At 44.9% G+C, this 26,011-nt stretch overlaps 1 protein-coding gene across 1 annotated transcript in view; it reads left to right on the forward strand.

The window, feature by feature from the left end:
• The window catches only part of LOC130129586 (kinesin-1 heavy chain-like), a 41,075-nt gene that overhangs the window by 6,311 nt on the left and 8,753 nt on the right, over positions 1 to 26,011 (forward strand). The window contains exons 2-13 of the mRNA XM_056299178.1: positions 768 to 855; positions 1,006 to 1,079; positions 1,202 to 1,306; positions 1,399 to 1,447; positions 1,604 to 1,659; positions 3,302 to 3,389; positions 4,582 to 4,706; positions 5,350 to 5,454; positions 9,190 to 9,335; positions 9,554 to 9,702; positions 24,946 to 25,145; positions 25,668 to 25,736. Coding sequence (XP_056155153.1) covers positions 768 to 855; positions 1,006 to 1,079; positions 1,202 to 1,306; positions 1,399 to 1,447; positions 1,604 to 1,659; positions 3,302 to 3,389; positions 4,582 to 4,706; positions 5,350 to 5,454; positions 9,190 to 9,335; positions 9,554 to 9,702; positions 24,946 to 25,145; positions 25,668 to 25,736 — 1,254 coding nt within the window. The remainder of the gene's footprint in view (positions 1 to 767; positions 856 to 1,005; positions 1,080 to 1,201; positions 1,307 to 1,398; positions 1,448 to 1,603; positions 1,660 to 3,301; positions 3,390 to 4,581; positions 4,707 to 5,349; positions 5,455 to 9,189; positions 9,336 to 9,553; positions 9,703 to 24,945; positions 25,146 to 25,667; positions 25,737 to 26,011) is intronic.

Here is a 26,011-nt window from a genome sequence, read left to right on the forward strand (position 1 = left end):
TTTGCATTTTAAAGGACACATAGACATTGGCACAGTGGTTAGTGCAGTCGCCTCACAGCAAGAAGGTCCTGGGTTTGAGCCCTGGGGTCGTCCAACCTTGGTGGGTCATCCCGGGTAGCCCTCTGTGTGGAGTTTGCATGTTCTCCCCGTGTCTGCATGGGTTTCCTCCGGGGGCTCCGGTTTCCTCCCACAGTCCAAAGACATGTAAGTCAGTTGAATCGGCCATACTAAATTGTCCTTAGGTATGAATGTGTGTGTGTGTGTGTGTGTGTGTGTGTGTGTGTGTGTGTGTGTGTGTGGGCCCTGTGATGGCCTGGCGGCCTGTCCAGGGTGTCTCCCCGCCTGCCGCCCAATGACTGCTGGAATAGGCTCCAGCATCCCTGCGACCCTGAGAGCAGGATGAGCGGTTCAGATAATGGATGGATGGACATAGACATTATTTACTGACCAAGCTTTCAGTTTATTACATACTATATCACGTAATTGACTGAGTGGGCACTGTAAATATGGCCAAGCTGTCAACATCTATGCCCAACATGTTGTGGATCACTTCCATATATGCAGGAACTTAGTTGGGCCTATGTACTGTTGTAGTATAGCTGTAAGGAGGCTGCACAGCTATAATGCATTTCATATAAGCTCATTATAACTGTCTGTCTGTGTACTATGGGATGTATATTTTCCTACTGATTGCTATTAGTATAGGGATCTATAATTTGCCAGCCATTGGTTTGCTTTTGGACATTGTCTATCCTTCATCTTTGCAGGGTAAACCATATTACTTTGACCAGGTATTCCAGTCCAATACCACCCAGGAGCAGTTTTACAATGCTGTTGCTCTAAAGATAGTCAAAGGTAAGCTGTGGATGGCAGATGTGGTCTGACTGGCTGGACATATAATATGTAGTGTGGGAAACTGGTTGATATATTGTTGAAGAAATGCTGTAGTCCATTCGCAAAGCCTCCATGTGACAGATTTCTCTTTCTTGGTCATTCTATATGCAGATGTCCTGGAGGGCTACAATGGGACAATATTTGCCTATGGCCAGACATCCTCTGGCAAAACACATACGATGGAGGTAAGAAAAGCTACACCTCTGTTTTTCAGTACATAAAATCACAATGAATAAAACACCTGACATTCTTATGTTCTACTTTGCTATGTATACAAGCCACATGTATTTATGTTTGTCTCACATAGGGTAAACTCCATGACCCAGATATGATGGGGATCATTCCCAGAATAGTTCAAGACATCTTCAACTACATTTACTCCATGGATGAAAACCTGGAGTTTCACATCAAAGTACGCTATTGAGTAACTTTCTAAACTTAGACTCTAAGCTGAACTCCATCCATAATGTGGGTGAAACCTAACTGGAGGCTTCTGCTTTGCAGGTTTCATATTTTGAAGTCTATTTGGACAAAATCAGGGACCTTTTGGATGGTACGTAGTATGTATTGCTCGTTGCCATTCTTGTTCAGTCACTTCAAAACTGAACTGAGAGCTTGTTTCGTGCCATCAGTAGCGGTACACCGGGGGCAACAAGGAATATCATATTTGTATTTAACTCTTGTTTTTTAACTCTCTCTTCCATCACAGTATCAAAGACCAACCTGTCTGTGCATGAGGACAAAAACAGGGTCCCCTATGTCAAGGTGAGGCACACAGTGAATTAAGCCATGTTGGACTTGAAGAACTACAAAATATTTGACACAGACAGTTATTCTGTGGGGGCGTCTGGGTAGCGTAGTGGTCTATTCTGTCGCCTAATAACACAGGGATCGCCAGTTTGAATCCCTGTGTTACCTCCGACTTGGTTGGGCATCTCTACAGACACAATTGGCCGTTTCTGCAGGTGGGAAGCCGGATGTAGGTATGTGTCCTGGTTGCTGCACTAGCACCTCCTCTGGTCAGTCGGGGCGCCTGTTCAGGGGGGAGGGTAACTGCGGTGAATAGCGTGATCCTCCCATGCGCTACGTGCCCCTGAGGAAACTCCTCACTCTCAGGTGAAAAGCAAGCGATCAACATTTTATTTGTATAGCACTTTTAAAAACACAGAGTTACAAAGTGCTTTACACTCCATACACAAAAATACGAATAAATACATAACATAAATTGAATGAATATATATTATTATAAAAACATGGCATCGGGAGTAACAGACCAAGCTAAAAATGAGACAGAACAGAAGTCAGGGGTGGGAATCTATAAAAAGACTTGCCTGAAAAGATGGGTTTTTAAAAGCCCCTTAAAACAGTCCAAAGATTCAGTGAATCTAATGGATTGGGGGAGATTATTCCAGAGGCTTGGGGCCAAAACTGCGAAGGCACGGTCACCTTCTGTTTTGCAGTTGGAGTGGGGAATGGATAAAAGACTGAGGTTTGAGGATCGGAGTGGTCGGGAAGTGGAATGAGGAACGAGGAGATCAGAAATATAACTAGGGACAAGATCATGCAGTGCTTTAAATGTAATCAATAAGATGCTATAGATTATTCTGAATTTTACGGGAAGCCAATGGCGGGATGCAAGAATAGGGGTAATATGGGACCTATGGCTAGTTCTAGTTAGTAGTCTAGCAGCTACATTCTGAACAAACTAGACGATTTAAAGTAGCTTGGTTGAGGCCAGAGTAGAGGGAGTTACAGTAATCTAGACGGGAGGAAATGAAAGTGTGAATTAATGAAAATTAGTGAAATTAGAGAAAAGAAGCAGCTGGCGACTCCACGTGTATCAGGAGAGGCATGTGGTAGTCTGCAGCCCTCCCCGGATCGGCAGAGAGGGTGGACCAGCGATTGGGACGGCTTGGAAGTGTGGGATAATTGTCCGGATACAGTTGGGGAGAAAAAAAAGGGGGGGGTGGGGGAAGAGACAATTATTATGCAACTGCCATGCTAACACATAGGATTATAATCTTATGTGTTAGCATGGCAGTATTACAGTATTACATGGCAGTATTACAAGCACTGAGACGGCTGTAATTTGTAGAGGGGCAACGGGTCCATTTTGTTTACACTTAACTTATTTTGTGCACCCTGTTGAATATAGAAACTATTAAATGAATATTCATTTAACTTTCCAGTAGACCCAGGTCTCATGTTTTATCCCCAATTTTTTACAGCGTATTAGATAAATTGTGTAACCTGTGAGGTAATAAGTGCAAGCTCCTTAATAATATATCCCAGGCTTTGGAAGCGTCAAGCGCACCGCTCTGTAAGATAACCGTCCCTTTGTAAAGCCGTTCTGCTACGGCCTCAGCTGAAAACAGCACTTCCTTGTGATGTGTCTTTGTATCCCCAGGGGTGTACCGAGCGTTTCGTGTGCAGCCCCGACGAGGTCATGGACGCCATAGACGAAGGGAAAAACAACAGAATCGTGGCTGTCACAAGTGAGTTTCAACACTAAGGGCCTTCAGTCCTGCTGCCTCTCATGGGTTCAACCTCAGCAGGTCTCCTGACTTGAACCGCCTCAGTTACACATCATGCAGCTTTCTCCAGGGTTGAAAGCCGCTCCACTCCAATGAGACATTTTGCAATGTTCATTTCACTTCCACTTTGTTAAATCGGTTTCCTATGGTGATCATACTGCTGGTTGTTTCCATTTCTATTCCTTGAATTTTCAAGGGCTTTACAATAGTTTCTGTTGAGCACGTTGCATTTGCTGAGTCAAACACAGTTAAGCAGTCGTTGAAGTTTAAAAGATAACTGGAGTTTCAATAGTTAAGTCTTTTTAACTTATTCTCAGTAGTCCATTTTGTGTGATTTGAACTAGGCCTGGGCAATAATTCAATATCACATTTCTCATCTTTCAATGGTGTTGTACCGGGATGAATTTCAGACATTGTCATATCATGAGACACAAATTTGTTGTTGAATGAAAATGAGAATCTTATCACCTAAAATTGCTCACAAAATGAGGTCTGACATATTTGAAGTAGTATTTTTTAAAAACTAGTTTCGGTTTGATATAAGGCGGCACGGTGGCGTAGTGGTTAGCATGGTCGCCTCACAGCAAGAAGGTCCTGGGTTCGAACCCCAGGGTAGTCCAACCTTGGGGGTCGTCCTGGGTCATCCTCTGTGTGGAGTTTGCATGTTCTCCCCGTGTCTGCATAGGTTTCCTCCAGGGGCATCGGTTTCCTCCCATAGTCCAAAGACATGTTGGTCAGGTGAATCGGCTGCACAAAATTGTCCCTAGGGGTGGGTGTGTGTGTGTGTGTGTGTGTGTGGGCCCTGTGATGGTCTGGCGGCCTGTCCAGGGTGTGTCCCCACCTGCCACCCAGTAACTGCTGGGATAGGCTCCAGCATCCCCGCGACGCTGCTCAGGATAAGCAGCTTGGATAATGGATGGATGGATAGTTTAATATAATACTTAACATTACCAAACAGTTCAATGAGGTGAACCTCAGTTGGCCTCTTAAATATGCCATCATAGCATATACAAGCAGATACTGTGATTGTATTATTGATATTGGGCAAAGTTATTATTGTGATGTTTTCCATTTCACCCAGCACTAATTTGAATTGTGGTGTGTGTGTGTGTGTGTGTGTGTGTGTGTGTGTGCGCGCGCGTGCGCATCTTAGACATGAACGAGCACAGTTCGAGAAGTCACAGCATCTTTCAGATCAACATCAAGCAAGAACACACGCAGACCGAACAGAAGCTCACTGGCAAGCTCTACCTCGTTGATCTGGCAGGGAGTGAAAAAGTACACGGCTGACCTGACCCTCACCTCTTACTCTCTCCCCCTTTGGTTTCTGTAGCCGTTTTATTCTGCACCTTTGTAATTAATTCTGTTTTTAAGCTTCGTTCTTGCCCATTTGAACTTGGAACATTTCGATGTGATTTCAGTAATTGCTTTACACAACCAGTTATTTCAGTATTAACAGCTCTTTGGCCATGTAGATGCACAATTACCCTACTGCCTTTTTTATAGTATGTTCAATAGTATATCTCCATGCTAATCTCTGCTGCTGTAGCTGGGGACACTACAGTAATCTTACCAGCAATATAAACTGTTGATAAAATGAGTTTCTAACACAAAACTCCAGCAAAGCCATTAACATGCTTTCCCAACCTCCTCTAAAAAAGCTGCTTTGCTGTCATGTTGTTATCAGTTCATTATTTGTCTCTGAGTCTGTTCTTTTGTAATGTTCTGACTCTGTTTCAGTGTATCATGACCAGATTGTGAGTGTAGTATAATCCTAAATAATGGCATTGTTTCAAGTGATGTGATTCACCATCGGTGTTTTTGCTTGTCTAAAGGCCATCGTATTTCTGTGTGTGTGTGTGTGTGTGTGTGTGTGTGTGTGTGTGTGTGTGTGTGTGTGTGTGTGTGTGTGTTTTTACAGGTGGGTAAGACAGGAGCAGAGGGTACTGTGCTGGATGAAGCCAAGATGATCAACAAATCCCTGTCATCACTAGGAAATGTCATTTCAGCTCTTGCAGAAGGCTCGGTGAGACAGTGCACAGCTTTAGTGCGATGGAGGAAGGGGTGGCATGCTAAAATATGGGACAATGGGGTCCATAGGTTTCCGGAGTTAACTTGTACTTCAATCTTAAGTAAAGGTGATGCATGTAGGGAGAGCATACAGTTATCTCTCAGTATTTCTCAGTAGTTGTCAGCTGCCATGTAAATTAATGAGAATATACACTCACTGGCCACTTTATTAGGTACACCTTGCTAGTACCGGGTTGGACCCCCTTTTGCTTTCAGAACTGCCTTAATCCTTCGTGGCATAGATTCAACAAGGTACTGGAAACATTCCTCAGAGAGTTTGGTCCATATTGACATGATAGCATCATGCAGTTGCTGCAGATTTGTCGGCTGCACATCCATGATGCGAATCTCCCGGTCCACCACATCCCAAAGGTGCTCTATTGGATTGAGATATGGTGACTGTGGAGGCCATTTGAGTACAGTGAACTCATTGTCATGTTCAAGAAACCAGTCTGAGATGATTCGAGCTTTATGACATGGCGCGTTATCCTGCAGGAAGTAGCCATCAGAAGGTGGGAACACTGTGGTCATAAAAGGATGGACATGGTCAGCAACAATACTCAGGTAGGCTGTGGCGTTGACACGATGCTCAATTGGTACTAAGGGGCCCAAAGTGTGCCAAGAAAATATCCCCCACACCATTACACCACCACCACCAGCCTGAACCGTTGATACAAGGCAGGATGGATCCATGCTTTCATGTTGTTGACGCCAAATTCCAACCCTACCATCCGAATGTCGCAGCAGAAATCGAGACTCATCAGACCAGGCAACGTTTTTCCAATCTTCTATTGTCCAATTTTGGTGAGCCTGTGCGAATTGTAGCCTCAGTTTCCTGTTCTTAGCTGACAGGAGTGGCACCCGGTGTGGTCTTCTGCTGCTGTAGCCCGTCTGCCTCAAGGTTCGACGTGTTGTGCGTTCAGAGATGCTCTTCTGCATACCTCGGTTGTAATGCGTGGTTATTTGAGTTACTGTTGCCTTTCTATCAGCTCGAACCAGTCTGGCCATTCTCTGACCTCTGGCATCAACAAGGCATTTTCGCCCACAGAACTGCTGCTCACTGGATATTTTCTCTTTTTCGGACCATTCCCTGTAAACCCTAGAGATGGTTGTGCGTGAAAATCCCAGTAGATCAGCAGTTTCTGAAATACTCAGACCAGCCTGTCTGGCACCAACAACCATGCCACGTTCAAAGTCACTTAAATCACCTTTCTTCCCCATTCTGATGCTCGGTTTGAACTGCAGCAGATCGTCTTGACCATGTCTACATGCCTAAATGCATTGAGTTGCTACCATGTGATTGGCTGATTAGAAATTTGCGTTAACGAGCAGTTGGACAGGTGTGCCTAATAAAGTGGCCGGTGAGTGTAGATCGAACAGCAATAATACCACCACAAATTAGCATTACAGCTGAAAATGTAGCCTCGACATAATGAATAGGATATGGGCGTCATTATCAGGTTTTGAATGCATTCCTGGGATTCCACATTCAGCTCAACTATTCGGAAGCAGAATAAAAATTCTCTTGTATGGATTCAGATTTAGATTCAGAACAACTTTATTATCCCACACAGGGAAATTAATTTGGTCCAGTGCTGCATACATAAAGACATAGACACCATAAAGTCCACAAGAAAAACAATAGAATGTACAATAAAACCACAACATAATCATAAAAAAAAAATATATCACAGGGGCTAGTTTCAAAAGAACTGCTTTGCTACAAAGCACCGAAGATGGTCAGGTTTCTATTGGGCAGAAGTTAGCCTGCGTAAGGCCTAATAGTGGATCTAGTTATTCCTTTACATTATTTTTCTTTTTTTCCCCCCCTCTTTTTCTCCCCAATTGTATCTGGCCAATTACCCCACTCTTCCGGGCCTTCCTGGTCATTGTTCCACCCCCTCTGCCGATCCGGGGAGGGCTGCAGACTATCACATGCCTCCTCCGATACATGTGGAGTCGCCAGCTGCTTCTTTTCACCTGACAGTGAGGAGTTTCACCATGGGGATGTAGCATGTGGGAGGATCACGCTATTCCCCCCAGTTCCCCCCCCCCAAACAGGCACAGGCACCCTGACTGACCAGAGGAGGCGCTAGTGCAGCGACTAGGACACATACCCACATGCGGCTTCCCACCCGCAGCAAAGCCAATTGTGTCTGTAGGGACACCCGACCAGGCCGGAGGTAACATGGGGATTCGAACCAGCGATCCCTGTGTTATTCCTTTACATTATTAAGGAATGCATGTGTTATTAACTTGCAAATAAGTCACATGAGAAAACCCCCAAACTCAGGTGGGGCTGCAGCTACTGAGTGTTTTTGTCTTCAAATTATATATGAATTAATTCATGGATTGTTGGAATAATCTTCCTGCTTTTATTCCTTTTAACATGGCCGGCATTTCATTCCTGTTCTGCATCAGTGCCCTCAGGGCAGTGGCCGCAGAACACTGCCACCAAAAAAGGCTCTTTTGTGCAGGTGGTTGAGTTGTACCAAGGCTGCTTGCTCTTGCAGTGTGACCAGTACATCATGTGTTCAGAAACGTTTCTCGAGAGTTCCCTGGGCTGAAGACAGTCTTTGCATTCTATTTTTAGCTATAATTTCTCTCAATAACCACGTGTTTAACCAGAAACCAATCAAATTCAAGTGTGAAAACGATTTGTAAGTATGTAGAGGACTCCGATAGGGCACGGCGAATTCATTTGTATAGCACATTTCAGCATCAAGGGCTTTACATAAAACATAAAGGCATTAAGAAAAGCAACATAAGACAATAAAAATACATTTAAAAACAAACAAAAAGTTAGAGTAAAAGTTATAGTGCAGTGTAAGATGATAATCAAAAGCTTCAATTTTTTTTAATAACAGGAAGTGGCAAACAGGAAAGTCTTCAGCCTGGAGTTAGAATAACTAAAAGTTGGGGCATCTGGGTAGTGCAGCGGTCTATTCCATTGCCTACCAACAGGGGGATCCCAATTCAAATCCCCGTGTTGCCTCCGGCTTGGTCGGACATCCCTACAGACACAATTGGCCTTGTTTGTGGGTGGGACACCGGGTGTGGGTATTTGTCCTGGTCGCTGCACTAGCGCCTGCTCTGGTCGGTCGGGGCACCTGTTCAGGGGGGGAGACTGGGGGGAATAGTGTGATCCTCCCACATGCTAAGTCGCCCTTGTGAAACTCCTCACTGTCAGGTGAAAAGAAGCAGCTCGCAACTCCACATGTATTGGAGGAGGCATGTGGTAGTCTGCAGCCCTCCCAGGATCAGCAGAGGGGGTGGAGCAGCGACCAAGAAGGCTCGGAAGAATGGGGTAATTGGCCGGATGCAATTGGAGAGAAAAGGGGGGGGTAACTTAGTGTTGCAATTGCAAACTTCTGGGAGTTTGTTCCAGATATGTGGTGCATAAAAACTGAAAGTTGCCTCTCCATGATTAGTTTTGACTTTGGGTACAGAAAGCAGACCTGTCTCAGACGATATGAGAGGTTTGGATGGTTGATAGTGTAGCAGAAGATCAGAAATGTGTGTTGGCCCTAAACCATTCAGTGCTTTATAAACCAAGAGCAGAGTTTTAAAATCAGTTCTTTGATGCACAGGAAGCCAATGCAAAGACCTCCGAACTAGAGTGATGTAATCAAATACTTGTTCATGGCACCATATGGCTTGTAAAATTCTAGACTACTTTTCCCTCTGGCAGACCTACGTACCATACCGAGACAGTAAGATGACCAGAATCCTGCAGGACTCGCTGGGCGGGAACTGTCGAACCACAATGGTTATCTGCTGCTCGCCTTCCAACTTCAACGAAGCTGAGACCAAATCCACACTTCTTTTTGGACAGAGGTACCCCCCACCCCAATTTGCTGTACATTTGTTGTAATTGTGAGTATTGTATAGCAGCTGCAAGACAGGTCCCTCATGCCAACAGACAAAATGTGAATTATGAAACTGTAGCCTATCAACCTTATGTAAATCAAACTATTTTACTCTTGTATCAATGATATTTTCTCCCTCTTATTGTCTCTCTCCGTTTTTCTCTCTTATTTCTTGTCTTCCATCAGGGCAAAGACCATCAAGAACAATGTGTGTCTGAATGTTGAGCTGACAGCAGAGCAGTGGAAGAAGAAGTGGGAGAAGGAGAAAGACAAGAACAAGACCCTGAAGAGCACAGCCACATGGCTGGAGAATGAGCTCAACCGCTGGAGAAATGGTGAGGTGGAGGACAGCTTTTGCTTTTAAATGTCGTATTGTCATCTGTATGGGTAGTTCAAATAAGAGGGCCATATAGAAACTCTTTCTAGACTCTTTTTAGAGAGACTTCAGGGTTTCTACACTGGTGTATAAGGTATAGCAAGTGTAGAGAAAATTAATTGTGTAATTTTAATGTTAGGGTTCAAGTTCAAACTTTATTGTCATATGTATTTAGAATACAATGAGATTCTTGTGCTCTGGCTGTCTCTGCCTTAACACAAGGGACACAAGGACAAAGAACACAATGACAAGCCATCCCCCAAAAAACAAAAACAAAAAAACCATGTACACAGCAAATTCATACATTACATACACAATGTACAGTACACGATAACACAACAATGTAAGGTGTATATGGGTGCATCAGCTGCTCAGCAACATGACTGCTTGTGGAAAGAAACTATTATTGAGACGAGTGGTGTGTGAGTTGATGCTCCGCTAACATTTTTTAGACGGAACGAGCGAGAACAGAACAAAAGTGGGGTGGCTGGTGTCCTTAATGATTTGAACTTTACTTTTGCAGTGAGTGGTGTAAATATTATGAAGTTGTGGTAATTCTATGTCAGTGATTTTTGCTGCTGTCTTTACAGTCCTTTGCAAGTGAGGTTGTCAAACCACACTGTGATACAGCCTGTCAAGACACTCTCAATGGTACTGCCATAAAAGTTCATAAGAGTTTTGGTACTCATACCAAAATTCTTGAGACGCCTCAGAAAATACAATCTGCTGTGCCTTCTTGAGGATGCAGTTGGTATGAGAGACCGTGTGAGGGGGGTCTGTGATGTGTAAACTGAGAAATCTAAAACTGTACACAATTTCAACAGATGACCCATTGATGGAAATAGGAATGTGATTTTCTCTGACCTTTCTAAAGTCAACAATGATTTTTTTTTTGTCTTGTTGACATTTAGAGAGAGGTTATTATCATGCCACCTTCTGGTTAAATCTTGCACTTCTCTTCTGTAGGCCCTCCCATCACTGTAACTTATTAGTCCAATCACTGTGGTGTCATCTGCGAATTTAATGATGATGCTGTTGTTATATTTGGCAGCACAGTCGAGTGTAAACAAACTGTACAATACGGGACTGAGACAGCAGCCCTGAGGTACACCGGTCCTAAGAACTAATGTGGATGAGTATGTTTTACCTATTATCACAGTCTGGGGCCTGCCTGTCAGGAAATCTATCCATCCATCCAAGCCGCTTATCCAAATAGGGCCGTGGGATACTGGAGCCTCTCCCAGCAGTCACTGGGCAGCAGGCAGGGAGAGACACCCTGTCAGGAAATCAAATAGCCAATTACAGATAGAGCTGCCCAGACCAAGACCTCTGAGTTACAACACCAGTTTGGATGGTGTAATTGTATTAAAAGCAGAGCTGTAATCAATAAACAGCATGCTGACATGGTTATTTTTCTTTTCAAAGTGTACTAAAGCAGTACTAAAACAGTGAGATAGCGTCATCTACAGATTTGTTGGAACAGCAGGTAAAATGTAATGGGTCAAGGGAAACAGGAATGTTACATTTTATATATAATACTACCAGTCTTACCAGACGCTTCATAATAAAAGGTCAAAGCAACAGGTTGGTAATCATTAAAGCAAGAGACAGGTGTTTTCTTAGGCACAGGCACAATGGTGGTTTTCTTAAAATTCAGTGGAACCACACACAATGACAGGGATAAGTTAAAAATGTCAGTAAAAACCTGTGATAGCTGAGTGTAACATGCGTTAAGGACATGGGAAGAGATGGCATCTCAGCCAGCAGCTTTATGAGCCTTAACCCTTTTAAAAGTTTTACTCACATCAGCCTCTGTCACCTGTAGATTGACTTCATCAGGTGGGCACTGTGCTACTGTCACTGGTTGTGAGCTTCAACGCGGGCATAAAAGTTGTTAAGATCATCCTGGAGAGAGGCAGAGGTTGTTGATAGCCACACTGAGTTTAGATTTATAGTCCATAATCGCCTGCAGTCTCCTCCACATGCACCGCGAGTCACAGCCACTATAGTCAATTTCCAGTTTGTCCCTTTATTGTCTTTTAGCGGCTTTGATGGCTTTCCTTAAGTCATACCTAGATTTTTTTTTTTTTACCATTCCTTGTCCCGCAATTTAAAAGCAGTGGTGTGCTCCCTCAACCTAAAGCAAATGTCACTGTTAATCCAGGGCTTCTGGTTGGGATAGGAGCGAATACCATACTGGGATACAGTTATCCACACAGAATCTGAGATAGCCAGTGACTGATTCAGCATACTTATCCAAACTCGAGGCTGAATCCTTAAAGATTGACCAGTCTGTAGATTTAAAACATCCCTGAAGTTCGGGTTTGTGTTCTGCAGTCTAGCACCATATACTGTCCCCACAGTGGGCTGCACGCACTTTCTGCTTGTTGGCAGGAAGTAAGAGCACTGAGAGGTGGTCGGATTTTCCAAGCTGTGGTCGTGGGATAGACCTGTAAGCTGCCTTGACAATGGCATAGCCATGGTCGAGAGTCTTATTGCCTCTGGTTGGGCAGGTGACATGTTGGTAAAATTTTGGTAGCACAGATTTCAGGTTACAGTGGTTAAAGTCCCCCGCCACAATTGGAATGGCCTCAGCGTACAAGTTCTCTTGCCTGCTAATGGCGCCATACGGTTTGTCCAGTGCCGCTGCGGCAGTATCTTGCACATAACCTGCGCATAACTTCTTAAAGCATGGCTGCAACTAGTTTTTAGTTCCAAAGCACATGTTGACCATATATATATATATATATATACACCAACACCGCCAGTGTACAAAGGATGCTGTTAATGGAAAACGGCATTTTCCCCCTTCAATGCGGTCTCTCTCTCACTCTTTCTTATTCTTTGCCTTGTTAACGAGTGAAACCTTGTGAGCTAAAATCCAGCAGGAGCCTTCTTTTCTTTTCGGCGTACCGAGAGACCTGGCAGTGTCAACAGTAATGGATTGTCCCTGGTCTTTCTTTTAACAAAGTTTTATATATATAAAACTTTGTTAAAAGAAACACACAATGGTAGGGAAAGTGCTCAACAAATAAGGAGCAAAATAATCCAGTGAGTCAAGTAAATTCTTCTTGAGAAAGTACAAGCCTGTTTCATGCCGTAAGCAATCATCAGCTGCTTATGGCATGAAACAGGCTTGTACTGCCTCATAAAGAATTTACTTAACTCACTGGATTTTGTATATATATATATATATATAGCATTGTTTTTCCGAAACCGTCAATGGTGTTGTGAGTGCTCAATTAATGAGGAGCGGAATATCAACATGGATACAGGAAAAAAGGAAAAACTGCAATGTATTAAAATCTTTTTTCCTGTATCCATGTTTTATATATATATATATATATATATATATATATATATGTAACCCCAAGCACATTTAAACAAGACAAAATCCTAATGCTACCAGTGACTAAAGTGTTACAATACAAATCAATAGCGCAACCGGATCCTGAGTTCTCAGCGGTGGAATGGTGAGCTGGCTGAACCTCCTGTGTACTAGTAAGCTAGTGTCATTAATGACAATATTAGTGATAATTGATAATAGAAATAATTAACCAAGACAATAATAAATTTAGTAGCGCGGTGCCTCCACTGTGAAAATACTACACTTACCTAAGGCTAGTGAATGGTGTATCTTCCCAGAGTTAAATAAACATGTGGTTAATGCAGATCTTATAACCCTGCTGTGTACTGAATTACTGTACAAGCTTATTACCAGCACTCTATAAGTAACCTAGGCTTTGCATATGCGGAAAGTGAGCTGCCAATACACCCGAAATATAATTAATAATAATAGGATTTATTTGATAATAATGAGAGTGAGAGAGAGAGAGAGAGAGAGAGAGAGAGAGAGAGAGAGAGAGAGAGAGAGAGAGAGAGAGAGAGAGAGAGTACCACACGAGTGTAGTATTGTTGATTAAATAAACAATTGAAATTACAGAGGGTGTGACAACCAGTCACAATAAACAGGAAGAAAGTATCAAAAGAACACAAAAATACCCAGCTCTTTCCGTTGGGGCCCGTTGGTGCACATTAAAGCAGTTCTCTGAGCGGAGGGCAAGGCAGCCACCGCTACGATGCCCAGGCGACGAGATAAAAGTGTGTGTGTGTGTCAGTATAAATGAAATTTTCGGGTTACTCACAACCCATCGCTCCCTCGACCGGGAGGCTGTGTGCAGTCCAGAGGATGGAAGGCGTAGTGCTAGCCTAGCAGCTGGCAGGTGTCGGCTCCCCATTAGCGGCCTCCACCCACAAGATGGCCACAGGTTGCAATGTTCAGACAACCCTGGCGAAGATAATGGTCCTCCGGTGGGCTCTGCGCCGGAGAGCAGATGAAGCGAGTCCTCTTTGGACAGCAGACAAGTCCCAGGAATGGAGCAGCGTGGCTCCCCTAGTTAGATCACCATCCAGCGCAGCCCGATGACTTCTGGCTAGCCTCCACAACTCTAGTAGGCTAACACACTAGCACTGGATGCTAAATCCACTTAGCTAGCTAGCGGCGACACTGGCTATGGGGCATAAACAAAATAATCGGCATACAAAAACAACCCCACCAGCAAGCATATGACCGCGGGCCAATCGCAACACTCCTGACCTCAAATGCGGGCCTAGTACACGGGCTGTGTATAAAGTCTCCGCGAAACGGGTACTTAGATGGAGCAGCAGAAAAATGGCCTTCTCCCTTCGTCATACTCCTCGGACCACCTAACTGCTCCCTCTCCGTGAGGAGATCGACCGTTGCGAACCTCGTGATTTCGCGGGCATAACAACTCCACACCACATCATTGGCTAATAACAAAATTTAAATAAAAATACAAAGAGCAAATACATTCCATTGGTTTAAATGTTTAGAAACTTATAAGAACATAGGAAATGTTTAAGACACAAAGCATGCTGGTAAATGAAGTACCACAAAGTATGTACAGTAGATTTTAGAGGTCCTTACACTCTCCCCCACCAAATAAACAGCATGCCCCCATGCTGAGTCACACAGGCAGTAAGAGAAGAAAGAACCCAATAAACAAAAAAAACTCACCCACCAAATAAATAACATGCCCTGCCCATACCAGGTCACATACTTAATAAGGTGAATAAGGAAGAAAAAAAAAGAAATTACCAAAACAATAAACATAGTCTAGCACTAAGAAACTAGCTATGGGCGCAATGGCAGGAGCGCATGGCATAAGCACAGGTGTGGATGCACATGTGTTGCAACAGGAGTGTGGGCTACACCACCAGGCATGAGGCTACACTGGCGCTATGTGTGATGCAACTACATGGTTCGTACCCTGGACTCCTAACTCTCCATACACTAACCTATCAGTAGGTTTCCTCGTCCGTTGAGACCTTCATACTGCAGGTAAGGACTCTGAAGAAACTACATCAGAGTCATTTGGAAGGGGAGCATCAGAACTATAGTGCTGGTTAACAGGTTCTTCAACCTCCACTATACTGTGTGAGCTGACAGTAGGTTCCATCTCTGCAGGAACACTAACCCTCTTACTAGGTGAATGCACTGGACTAGAACCTCTACCCGCAATGGAGACAAGGCGCTGCGGAGTCTAACGCCATCACAGGCTGCACATCCTGGATGTTTACACACAGAGGAGCGTTTTGCACTGCATCCTCAGCATAACATCCAAACGCAGACTCGGAATCGCTATCTGAGAAACTGAACCATTCCTGAGTTACAGGAGTCGGAACCTCAGGTTCAACGACTCTACACTTATCCTTAGCTCTTCTACGCCTGACAGCTCTAGGGCTGGGAGCAGGAGTGGTGTCAGCCACAGGACCCAATCTTACCTCCTGTCCCAAAGGCAGGATGTGGTTATGGTGCATCACTTTGACTGGCCCATCGTCCACAGGTTTTAGGCGGTACACAGGAAGATCAGTCAGCCGCCCATCCACCACATAAGGACAGGAGCTCCACCGGTCTGCAAGCTTATGCTTCCCTTTCAAACCTAGATTCCGAATCAAAACCTGATCCCCAGGACTCAGACTATGACAATGGACTTTCTGGTCATAACGCTCCTTGTTGCTCTGGTTCATCCTATCCGCGGAAGCTTGCGCTAGCTGATAAGGAGTTTGCAACTCCTCTTTCATCTTTGCCACATATTTCATATGTGACGCAGACGACGTGCCATCAGACGAAACACCAAAACAAACGTCTGTAGGGAGCCGAGCTTCCCGACCAAACATCAAGAAATAGGGCGAGTACCCAGTAGCCTCATTAGGTGTACAATTATATGCATGCACCAGGTGTGCAATGTGCTGGCTCCATTTAGACTTCTCATGAGACTCCAGAGTACCTAACATATCCAACAGGGTCCTGTTGAATCTCTCAGGTTGAGGATCACCCTGTGGGTAGTAAGGAGACGTCCTAGACTTCTTTACACCCAACATGGACAACATCTCAGTCACTAGCTGACTTTCAAAATCTCTCCCCTGGTCAGAATGTACACGCGTAGGCAAGCCATAATGGATAAAATACCTCTCCCACAGAGTCTTTGCCACCGTGACAGCTGTCTGGTCCTTGGTGGGAGAAGCCTGGGCATAGCATGTGAAGTGGTCAGTGACCACTAGCACATTGCAGACATTCCGAGAGTCAGGCTCAATCGAAAGAAAGTCGACGCAAACTAGATCCATGAGCCCAGAACTCTGGATGTGGGAGAGAGGAGCAGCTCTTTGAGGAAGAGTCTTCCGCTTGATGCAGCGTTCACAGGACTTGCAATACCATTCAACATCAAGTTTCATGTGAGGCCAATGAAACCTGTCCCTAACCAAGCTGTATGACTTGTCAAACCCCAGGTGATCAATGTCATCATGTAGCATCTTACAGACAAGACTGTGAAAATGCTTTGGCAGGAGCAGCTGCTTAACATGCTGGTCCCCCTTTCTAACTGTCCTATACAGCAACCCTCCTTCAATAGAAAACGTGTCCCACTCCCTTTTCAAGAGCCTAAAATCTGGGTGCGTAGTCTGGATACTGCCAGCAGGTTTCTTCAGACTAATGGCATGCCACACCTCTCCTATGAAAGGATCTGTCTTCTGAGCATCCTGAAGCTCAGCAGAACTGAGAGAGGGCATCTGATCAGTCGCTACCACAGCAACATTACAGAACACTTTCGGAATGGCTGACTCATGATTACCAATCTGCTTGACAACACAGGGGAACGAGGAACAACCTGCTCGCTGTAAGGACACCACCTGACAAATGGCTCGGACACCAGGCGCTGGAATTTCTTGCCACTCATCATCAGGGGACAGACTGATGTGAGGGCATCTCGACAGCGCGTCTGCATCAACGTTTCGCCGCCCCAGCCTATACTTCAAGCTGAAGCTGTAGGTGGACAAGGCTGACAACCAACGGTGACCAGTGGCATCCAGCTTAGCTGACTTAGTTATATAAGTCAGCGGGTTATTGTCAGTCCTGACCTCCAAAGTGGCCCCATAAAGATAGTCATGCAGCCAGTCAACAATAGCCCACTTCAAAGCTAAAAACTCGAGCTTATGAGCTGGATAACTCTTTTCTGAAGGGGAAAGACTACGGCTGATGAAAGCTACTGGGCGCAAACCGTCAACATGCTCCTGATACAGGACACAACCTAAACCATCCAAGCTTGCACCAACATGCAACACATATGACTTTTGGGGGTCACAAAGGCCAGCACCGGAGCCTGAGTAAGCCTTGTCTTCAACTCCTGAAAAGCAGACTCACACAGGTTGCTCCATCTGGGGCCAAATGGCTCAGAGGGCCGAAAAGAAGGTTTTGAGTCTGGAGACTGGGAACTCACTGGTTTCTTCTTGACACGCGACGGGCAGCCTTGCAGCAACTCATTCAACGGTCAACACAATGTGGAAAAACCTTTCACAAAGCGACGGTAATAACCACAAAAACCCAGAAACGACCACAGCTCAGTCACCGTCTGAGGTCGAGGCCAAGAAACAACAGCATCTTGGAAGAGTCAGTGGCTATACCGTCCTGTGAAACTATGTGCCCAACATAGTTCACCGATGTCCTGCCGAACTGACATTTGTCCAGAGATAGTTTCAGACCCTCATCTCTCAACCTGTCCAGAACCTTAAGGAGCCGTTCCTCATGCTGCTCTAATGTGTGTCCAAACACAATCAAGTCATCTAGGTACACCAGAACATCCAGGAAATTCATGACTCCGACAGTCCGCTCCATGACTCTCTGAAATGTGGTGGGGGCACCACAGATTCCCTGAGGCATCCTCTCAAACTGATAGAACCCCAAAGGACAGATGAAGGCGGTTTTCTCCTTATCAGCCTCACTCATGGGAATCTGGTAGTAACCAGATCTTAAGTCCAAAACAGAGAACCACTTACTGCCAGAGAGGCAATGGAGAACATCCTCAATTCTGGGAACCGTGTATTGGTCAGGGATGGTCCGCTTGTTAAGCGTTCTGTAGTCCACACACATCCTGACCTTTCCAGACTTCTTGCGCACAACTACAATAGGCGAGGCGTACGGACTCCTGGATTCTGAGATGATGCCGTTCTCCTGAAGCTCTTGCAAATGCTTTCGCACATCCTCTAAATCCACTGGAGCCAAGCGGCGAGACCTCTCTCGAAAAGGCCGTGCATCATTTAACCTAATATCATGCATGGTGCTTTTGGAACAGCCCACTTCCCACTCATGACAGGAAAACACATTTTTTCGCTGCATCATCTTCTCACAGAGGCACCGCTTGGCCTCCTCTGGCATAGAAGTGCCAAAGTCAAAAGAAGAAGGGCTGAGCACACCGACATCCTCGGAGCGGCTAGTGGACGGAACCTGCGGCACTACTTCAACTGGAAAGAGGTTAGCGAGGGGACTTCCTCTCTTCACCACTAATCCCTAGAGGATTTCTTACGGTTACTGTAATATGCCGACTAGACACAACAGAGACAGGATGAACTTCAGGCCTCACTTTTAGCTCAGGGACAGACGATTCCTCACTGGTAACAGCCTGGTCTACAAGCACAGAACACTCACTACAGGTACCATGTAATTTAGGCACGCCGGAAAGCTGCAACACCTGACCAGGCTGCAGGAATACAGGTTTAGGCTTTGTAAACCACATAGTGCCATGCTTGTCCACACAATCTTGCATGACACCAGTGTGTTGGAGGGACTCAAAAGCCTTTTTAATGACTGGGTGTATTCTCAGAGTGCTGAGAAACCGGTCTCCTGCCTGTTCCCTACAAGAAGCAAACAACTTTCTCACTACCTGAGTGTTTGTGCCAACCAAAATAGCTATCCCCTGTTTGGTCTGAGGGTCAGGACACAAAAGAGCTAGGGTGTCTACCACCTGAGGCACTCCAGTAACAGCCTCAGTAAACTCAAGCCTGAGAGACAAGTAGCCATCATATAGGTATTTGTGAGAGCTCACACCCCATATTTCAAGATTTTCCACTGGCTACAGTGGCAAATGTTTCAAATGTGCATCATAAAAGCTGCAATACAAGATAGTGACCTGGGAACCACTATCAAGAAGAGCTTTGGCATAAATCCCCTCTATCTGCACAGGCACCTCGGTAGAGGGCCCCACTAAGCCAGCTGGCAGGGGTGACTGGCTGACTTTAATTTGAGGTAAGCATTGGGTGGAACGGATTTTGTGTGATGGAGCTCAACGCCGTTCCGTCACTGAGTTCTGCTGAAGTTTCCCTGTGGCAGTGACCCTTTTGGTCAGCTTCTGATTCACCAGTATGAGGTTCTCAGAATGCGTACACTCTTGCTTGGTGTGACCATCCTCCCCACACTTATAGCAAAAGATGCCAGGCAAAGAAGATAAAGCAGCAGACGTGGGAAAGGTCGACGAAACAACCCTCGGGGAAACAGCCGAAACAGTGGTCTCTAAGCTCGGGCCCACTGCAGTCTGCGGGGCTGGCATTACAGCAGTCAGGGTAGCAGTACTCAAAACTCTACTTACTAAAGCTGTCAGTTCCTTGACTTCATTCCTTAGACTATCCACCTCAGATGGCACCGGATTCACAGCCACCTGGGGAACAGCAGCAGCAGCAGTCACAGGTGCACGAGGAACAGCGGCGGCAACAGACACAGGCAAACGAGGAACAGCAGTGGCAGCAACAGAAAGCTTAGTGTTTTCTCTCACACTTGCCCAATGCTCCTCTTCTCAGATTTCTCGCATCAGCTGAGAGAAAGTAGGTGGATCTTGTAAAGTATGCATCATTCACACACGTAAAGCCACCAAGTCAGTGGTAAGGGCACCCTTGAAGAGCTGCTCCATGCGTGCATGATTCAAGTCAGCAGGACCAATCCCTCCTCTCACAAGAACACGGTGGAGGGGTTTCTCCAAGCGATAGAGGTAAGCAGACAGTCTCTCTCCATCTTCCTGGAATGTATGGCGAAATGATGCCATAAGATCTGCCCGACTCTCAGTGGACCCATATACAATGTCAAGAGCAGCTAAATGCTCAGTAGCTGTGGAAGAGGGATTACTGACCTTCAAGAACCTCACGATGTCTGCAGCAGGCCCACACAAGCTTTCAACAATGCGTTGCCTCTTTGCAGCGTCTGCACACTGCCATTCAGTGATCATCTGAGTAGCCTGTTCCATCCAGGAATCATATTCCTCCTCACCAGGGGGAACAGGTCGCAAACTTGAAAACAACCTCAGCTTCCTATAACTAGGTGCGTCAGATGGGGCCTGATTACAGCAGTCAACCAGCTTGCCTATGACATTGACTAAATCCGTGCTCACATCAGGTGTAGGAGGCTGGGAGCCCATGACAACAGCCTTAACATCACCCATTGACTTACCCTCCTGCTCTAACAATGCCAACAGCTTGGCCTCAAATGCAGCCCCTTCAGGGACAGGGTTAGCATACGGCAAGCTACTCAGAGCATGAACAGACCAGGGACCCGCTTCACCTACAATTCCCACCTCAGGGGGTAAAGAAACAGGCTCTAAAGCAGCAGAAGTCTCCACTAGAATGAACATGTGCCTACCAGTCTTGTCGCTACGGCAACCACGTATCCGAGTGCGACCCAAAACTTTTGACTGTATCAAGTACACGGCTCACAATATCATTTCCGACATTCAGTGGCACTTTGCTAAGCAAAATAGCATGAGACACATCCACATTCTCCTCACAGCTCCACTCAACAACCTGACTGAGCTCCATGCTAACTGTCTTAACTCACAACAACAAACAACAATAAACAGTAAATTTTAGAGGTCCTTACATATACATATATATATATATATATATATATATATATATATATATATATATATAGTGGCCAACTTAATAGAGTACATATAGTACCTCTCCCTAGTTGTAGAGGCAAAAAGGACCTCTTCTTGACTCTAGGATAGCCTGCATTGTTCAGGGTATGTATTCAGTATGGCACAAGAAGTGTTTGTAGCGCTATCTATCCCTTTTAACTGTCAAGGACAATGCTCCTGAGTTCTTTATACAACTCGGTATCCAATAAACTATTGAAGTATGTTAACTTCGCTTCTTATGTGTTTAAAGTATGTTCTAAAGGCTCTAAATGTCTTACAGTGTCATCTGGTAACTCCAACTAAAAAGGTTGACTACCCCTTTAAGGCGCTTAAATATGTCATATGACCCCTTTAAGGCAATCTAACATGGTCTAGACACCTCAATGTGTCACCGAGTAACTTATATTAAAACGGTGGACTAGCCCTTTAAGGTTCTAAAATATGGTGTATTAGCCCTTTAAGGTTATATCGTATGGTATACACATCTCTGGGTGTCACTAGGTTACTTCCAGTAAAAAGGTGGACTAACCCTTTAAGGTTGTAAAAATAGGGTGGACAGCCCTTTTAAGGCTAACGTATGTCACTTACCATAGCCTAGACACCACAGGAATAAACACACATGAATAATCCACACTCACACAGGTACATAGAATTATATATACAAATGTATTATGAGTAACAATTATTAGAATGAATGAAAGTAATAAGCCTCAATGGCTAACAAGCATCTGCATTCATATACACACAAATGAATCAGACCAACACATTAGCATACAGCTCGACAACCCTATAACTAAGCCGGCAATAAAAATAAAAAGAAAGTCAACCCCCAGTTGCAGGCCTGTTTCTTTATCGGGTACGTTGGGGCCCTAACCAGCCCTCTTCGCTCCCCTTGGGAGCCCGCACATCCAGCTTGTACTCACAATGAATGCTCCTCTTCGTCTCGCGCTTCCCACCGAAGTGCAGCAGCAAACGTCAGGCCGGCAGCCCTCCTAGCTAACTGGCTAGTTAGCCGTTAGCACAATCTCACGGTCGAACCGTGCGCTCGCCTCGGCAGCACAACACGGCAACAGACGACTCCTTCTGCGTTCCTCGACGGTCGCATGAACACAACACTACACTGTAACTGATAACGTTACTTCGCTAAACTAGAAGACGGCCCGACTCACTTGGGGGAGAGCCCCTTACCGCATCCAGTCCATTCGCGCGTCTTGCTGTGCTAGCAACGAACACCGACTGGCTAGCTCGCTCCGCAACGTCGCTGGGTCCACATATGGGACTGACGAGTAGTCAGTTTGTCTCCCCAGTCCACACAAGCAGTTCCCGGGATGGGTCTCGGTCAGACACCCGCACACATCACTGTTCACTAAACTTCAATTACATTTCTCTCACCGCAACATAGCATATAACAACTCGACATCAAACTGCTCCGTTTTGCTCACACAAGGGACGAGTGACCTCCTTTCTCTCCCAGTTCAGTCTGCTCGCGCTGACGTTCCCCGCTGCCGTCTCAACCAATCACATTCAAAGTAAGTTATTCTCTCCACAGCCAACCAATCACAACAATGGTAAGTTTTCAACAATAAAAGTAAATGCATTTCACATTGATAAACAACTGTTTTGCAGAACAATATCAACAATATAATATATTTATATTCAAAAGGTTAACAAAATAACGAACATAGGCCAAACTCTTATCTAATAGTGCAATATAATATATCTAAGGCCTATAATTTAACCACAGGGTACATGTTGCATGGGGATGTTGGTCCATGCTTACACCTCAGTCTCATATCATTAGTGCAGATGGTATTACATTCATGGTGTTATCATCCTTTTCCGCCGATCTCAAAGGTTTTCAAGGGGTTATGATCTGAGCTCTGCGCAGGACTTGAACAAGGAGTTTTCATCCATAAAACTGCTATTGCCATTATTCTGGATCAATTCTAGACACTTCAGTTCCCTAAAATCCCAGGAGGGCAACTGCTTCTGAGAGGCAATAATCATACCAAGTTCAAACTCACTTGCATCTCGCATATTGTCCATTGTAGAGCACCCTCTATCATTTCACTGTTATAGGGTCCACTCAAAGGAAAGCTCTGGTATTTCTTAACCTAAACTCTATTTTCCTATTGTTAGGAGTCAAACAGAGTGATGGATGGCTGAATCTTTTAAGGTGATTCAGTATTAAGTAAGTTAGCATCAGCCAACTGCTGTGCACCAAGCTGCAATGTAATCCTTTTGCTCACCAAATAATGTCCACTAAAATAACGTCCTTCTTTTCTTTTCTTTTTTTGCTGCTAACAGGCTCAGAAAGGCCTATAAAGAGCCTTAGCCACAATATCAATCATGGAATTAGATGGATATCAATCCATTTCTGACCTGGAGCAGAAGTCTCACTCTGTAATCCTTTGAGAAGTAAGTTGTTGCAGGGAGACAGCAGTGGAAATGTGAGAAAGTTGGAGAGAAGTGTCTAAGAAAGTTTGTTGTGTTAGTAACAGCATAGCGTTGTCTGAAAGACAAATAACTCCAGACACACATCTCAGATAAGAATGAGATATGAATAAGATAAAAGTGTGTGTGTGTGTGTGTGTGTGTGTGCGTGTGTGTGCGTGTGCTTGTGTGTGTTGGCCCTGTGTGATGGCCTGGCAGCCTGTCCAGGGTGTTTCCCCGCCTGCCACCCAATGACTGCTGGGATAGGCTCCAGCATCCCCGCAACCCTGAGAGAGCAGGCTAAGCGATTCCATTAATAGATGGATGGATAGATGGATGGAATGGAATGGAACATCTCAGATATTCTGAGCCTGTTCATGCCAAAAAGGAGCTCTTTTAGTGGATGTTATGTGGCAAATGCTGTTACCTTGAAGGGTTATATTCCAGCTTGATGCACAGCAGTCGGCTGATGCAAGTTTGCTTAATACCGAATCAATTCAAAAGATTCTGCTACTCATCACTTGGTTTGACTCCTAATGATTGCAAAATAGAGCTTAGGTTAAGAAAAACCCAAGTTTTCCTTTAACAGTCACATTACCAGCGTATAGTTAATGAAGTTGAACATGGATCATATCCTTCCCGTCAAGCTTCTTTCTTCTTTCATATATTGAAAACATCTAGGTAGAAAATCTGGTTTTAGGTTCATCCATTTTCTGATTGCAGATGAACTAATGGTCCTAACTGATGGTCAACATTCATTTTGGTTTGCAAGTAGTTAGAGAGGGCCACTAAATCATTTAAGTCAAACATTACTCAAAGGCTCTTACTGTTGAGAGGTCAAATCTCAAGCTCATTAGAGCTGCATCACATTGGTTCTATCTTGGGATTCAATACGACATGGTGGTCTTATTTCATGAAACCAAAGAAAGAGCCCTTTCTTTGTATAGTAGTCCCCTTTGGCCTGTCATTAAAGAATATTGCCATTGTGCAACAGTTCAAAAGTTTATAAGGCTATATGGAGTTTGCTGTGTTATTGGTCTGTTGTTTGGCATGTTTCTTGCAATAGATGTATGTCTGTGTTTCCACCTGAAGAACAAGACCTATCACAAGCCTGTTTTATTGGAGGTGCTTCTGATTTTGTTACAAACACTACATTGGGCCTGGCTTGGGAGAATGACTAAGTCTCACAGGACATAGGATAAACAAACCTTTCTCTCATTCTCTCTCTCTCTCTCTCTCTCTCTCTCTCTCTCTCTCTCTCTCTCTCTCTCTCTCTCTCTCTCTCTCTCTCTCTCTCTCTCTCTCTCTCTCTCTCTCTCTCTCTCTCTCTCTCTCTCTCTCTCTCTCTCTCTCTCTCTCTCTCTCTCTCTCTCTCTCTCTCTCTCTCTCTCTCTCTCTCTCTTGCTATATCTCTCGCTCTATGATGACGTCCAGTTACCAGGGAAATAAGGATTTGCGGTATGAGTTTCCCAGTGTCTGATTCACTCCCTCGTGTTTGCTGCCCCCTGCAGGCGAGAATGTGCCAGTGGAGGAACAGTTTGACAAGGAGAAGGCCAAAGAGGAGGTCCAGGCCCTGGACAGTGGGCTCAACAATGACAAGGCCGCCCCCTCCCCTGCCCTTGCAGCCCTTCCTGGGGTCAAGCTCACCGACGCTGAGAAGCAGAAATGCGAAGCAGAGCTGACCAAGCTTTACAAAGAACTTGATGACAAGGTGAAAGGAGCTGCACTTTACGCACTTGTTTAGTCAAACAGGTTGTTCTTATTTTGACTTCCAATATCTTGCCTGTATCCTATCATTTCTGCAACCATTACTTTTATGGTATCCTGTCCCCTCCTTCTCATCCGCAAGTGCCATACAGATGCTATTCGAGTATTGCATTTACCCACAGTACCTTACAGTGTTACAAGTATGATGAATATTCCATGTGGCTGGTCCCAGTAGCAAATGAAGCCCAGTGTTCACATCGGACTCTGCCCCATAAGACAGATATATTCATGACCAGTACAGAAAAAGAAAATCCAAGTGAGCCCTTGGAAATTCAATGATACAATCTGCTTGGCCAATTTAATTCCTATTAGCACAAAATCATCAAGGCTGAGCTCTCTTTCTCTGTCATATTCTGTATTTCACAGCTTTCTGTCTGCCTGATCTCTTTCTCCCATATCACTATTTCATGATCGTCTATTTCTTCCCTCTCCTGTCTCTCCCCTCTACTACGCCTCCTTATTTCAGGATGACGAGATAAACCAGCAGAGTCAGTTGGCGGAGAAGCTAAATCAGCAGATGCTGGACCAGGAGGAGGTGAGTCCCACCCACCACCCCCTCCACTACCTCCACCGCCAAGCCCTCCAGTGCTTTTTGTTGGCGCAGGTCCAGTCTGACAGCTGTTAGCAGATTACTAGGGGCCCAGCAGGAGTTTGTCAGGGTGTTGACCTACACACACAAAGCACAGGGAAATAGGAAAACTCATACCATATTAAACACCTCTGGGTTTTAATTAGACGACTGTGGGTTTTGTGGAAGGTTATGGGGTTTGTTATCCCCTACTTTTGCCTTTGCTCTTTTAGTGGAAACAA

Source organism: Lampris incognitus, chromosome 19 (genome assembly GCF_029633865.1).
Source record: "Lampris incognitus isolate fLamInc1 chromosome 19, fLamInc1.hap2, whole genome shotgun sequence".
NCBI classification, from domain to species: domain Eukaryota; kingdom Metazoa; phylum Chordata; class Actinopteri; order Lampriformes; family Lampridae; genus Lampris; species Lampris incognitus.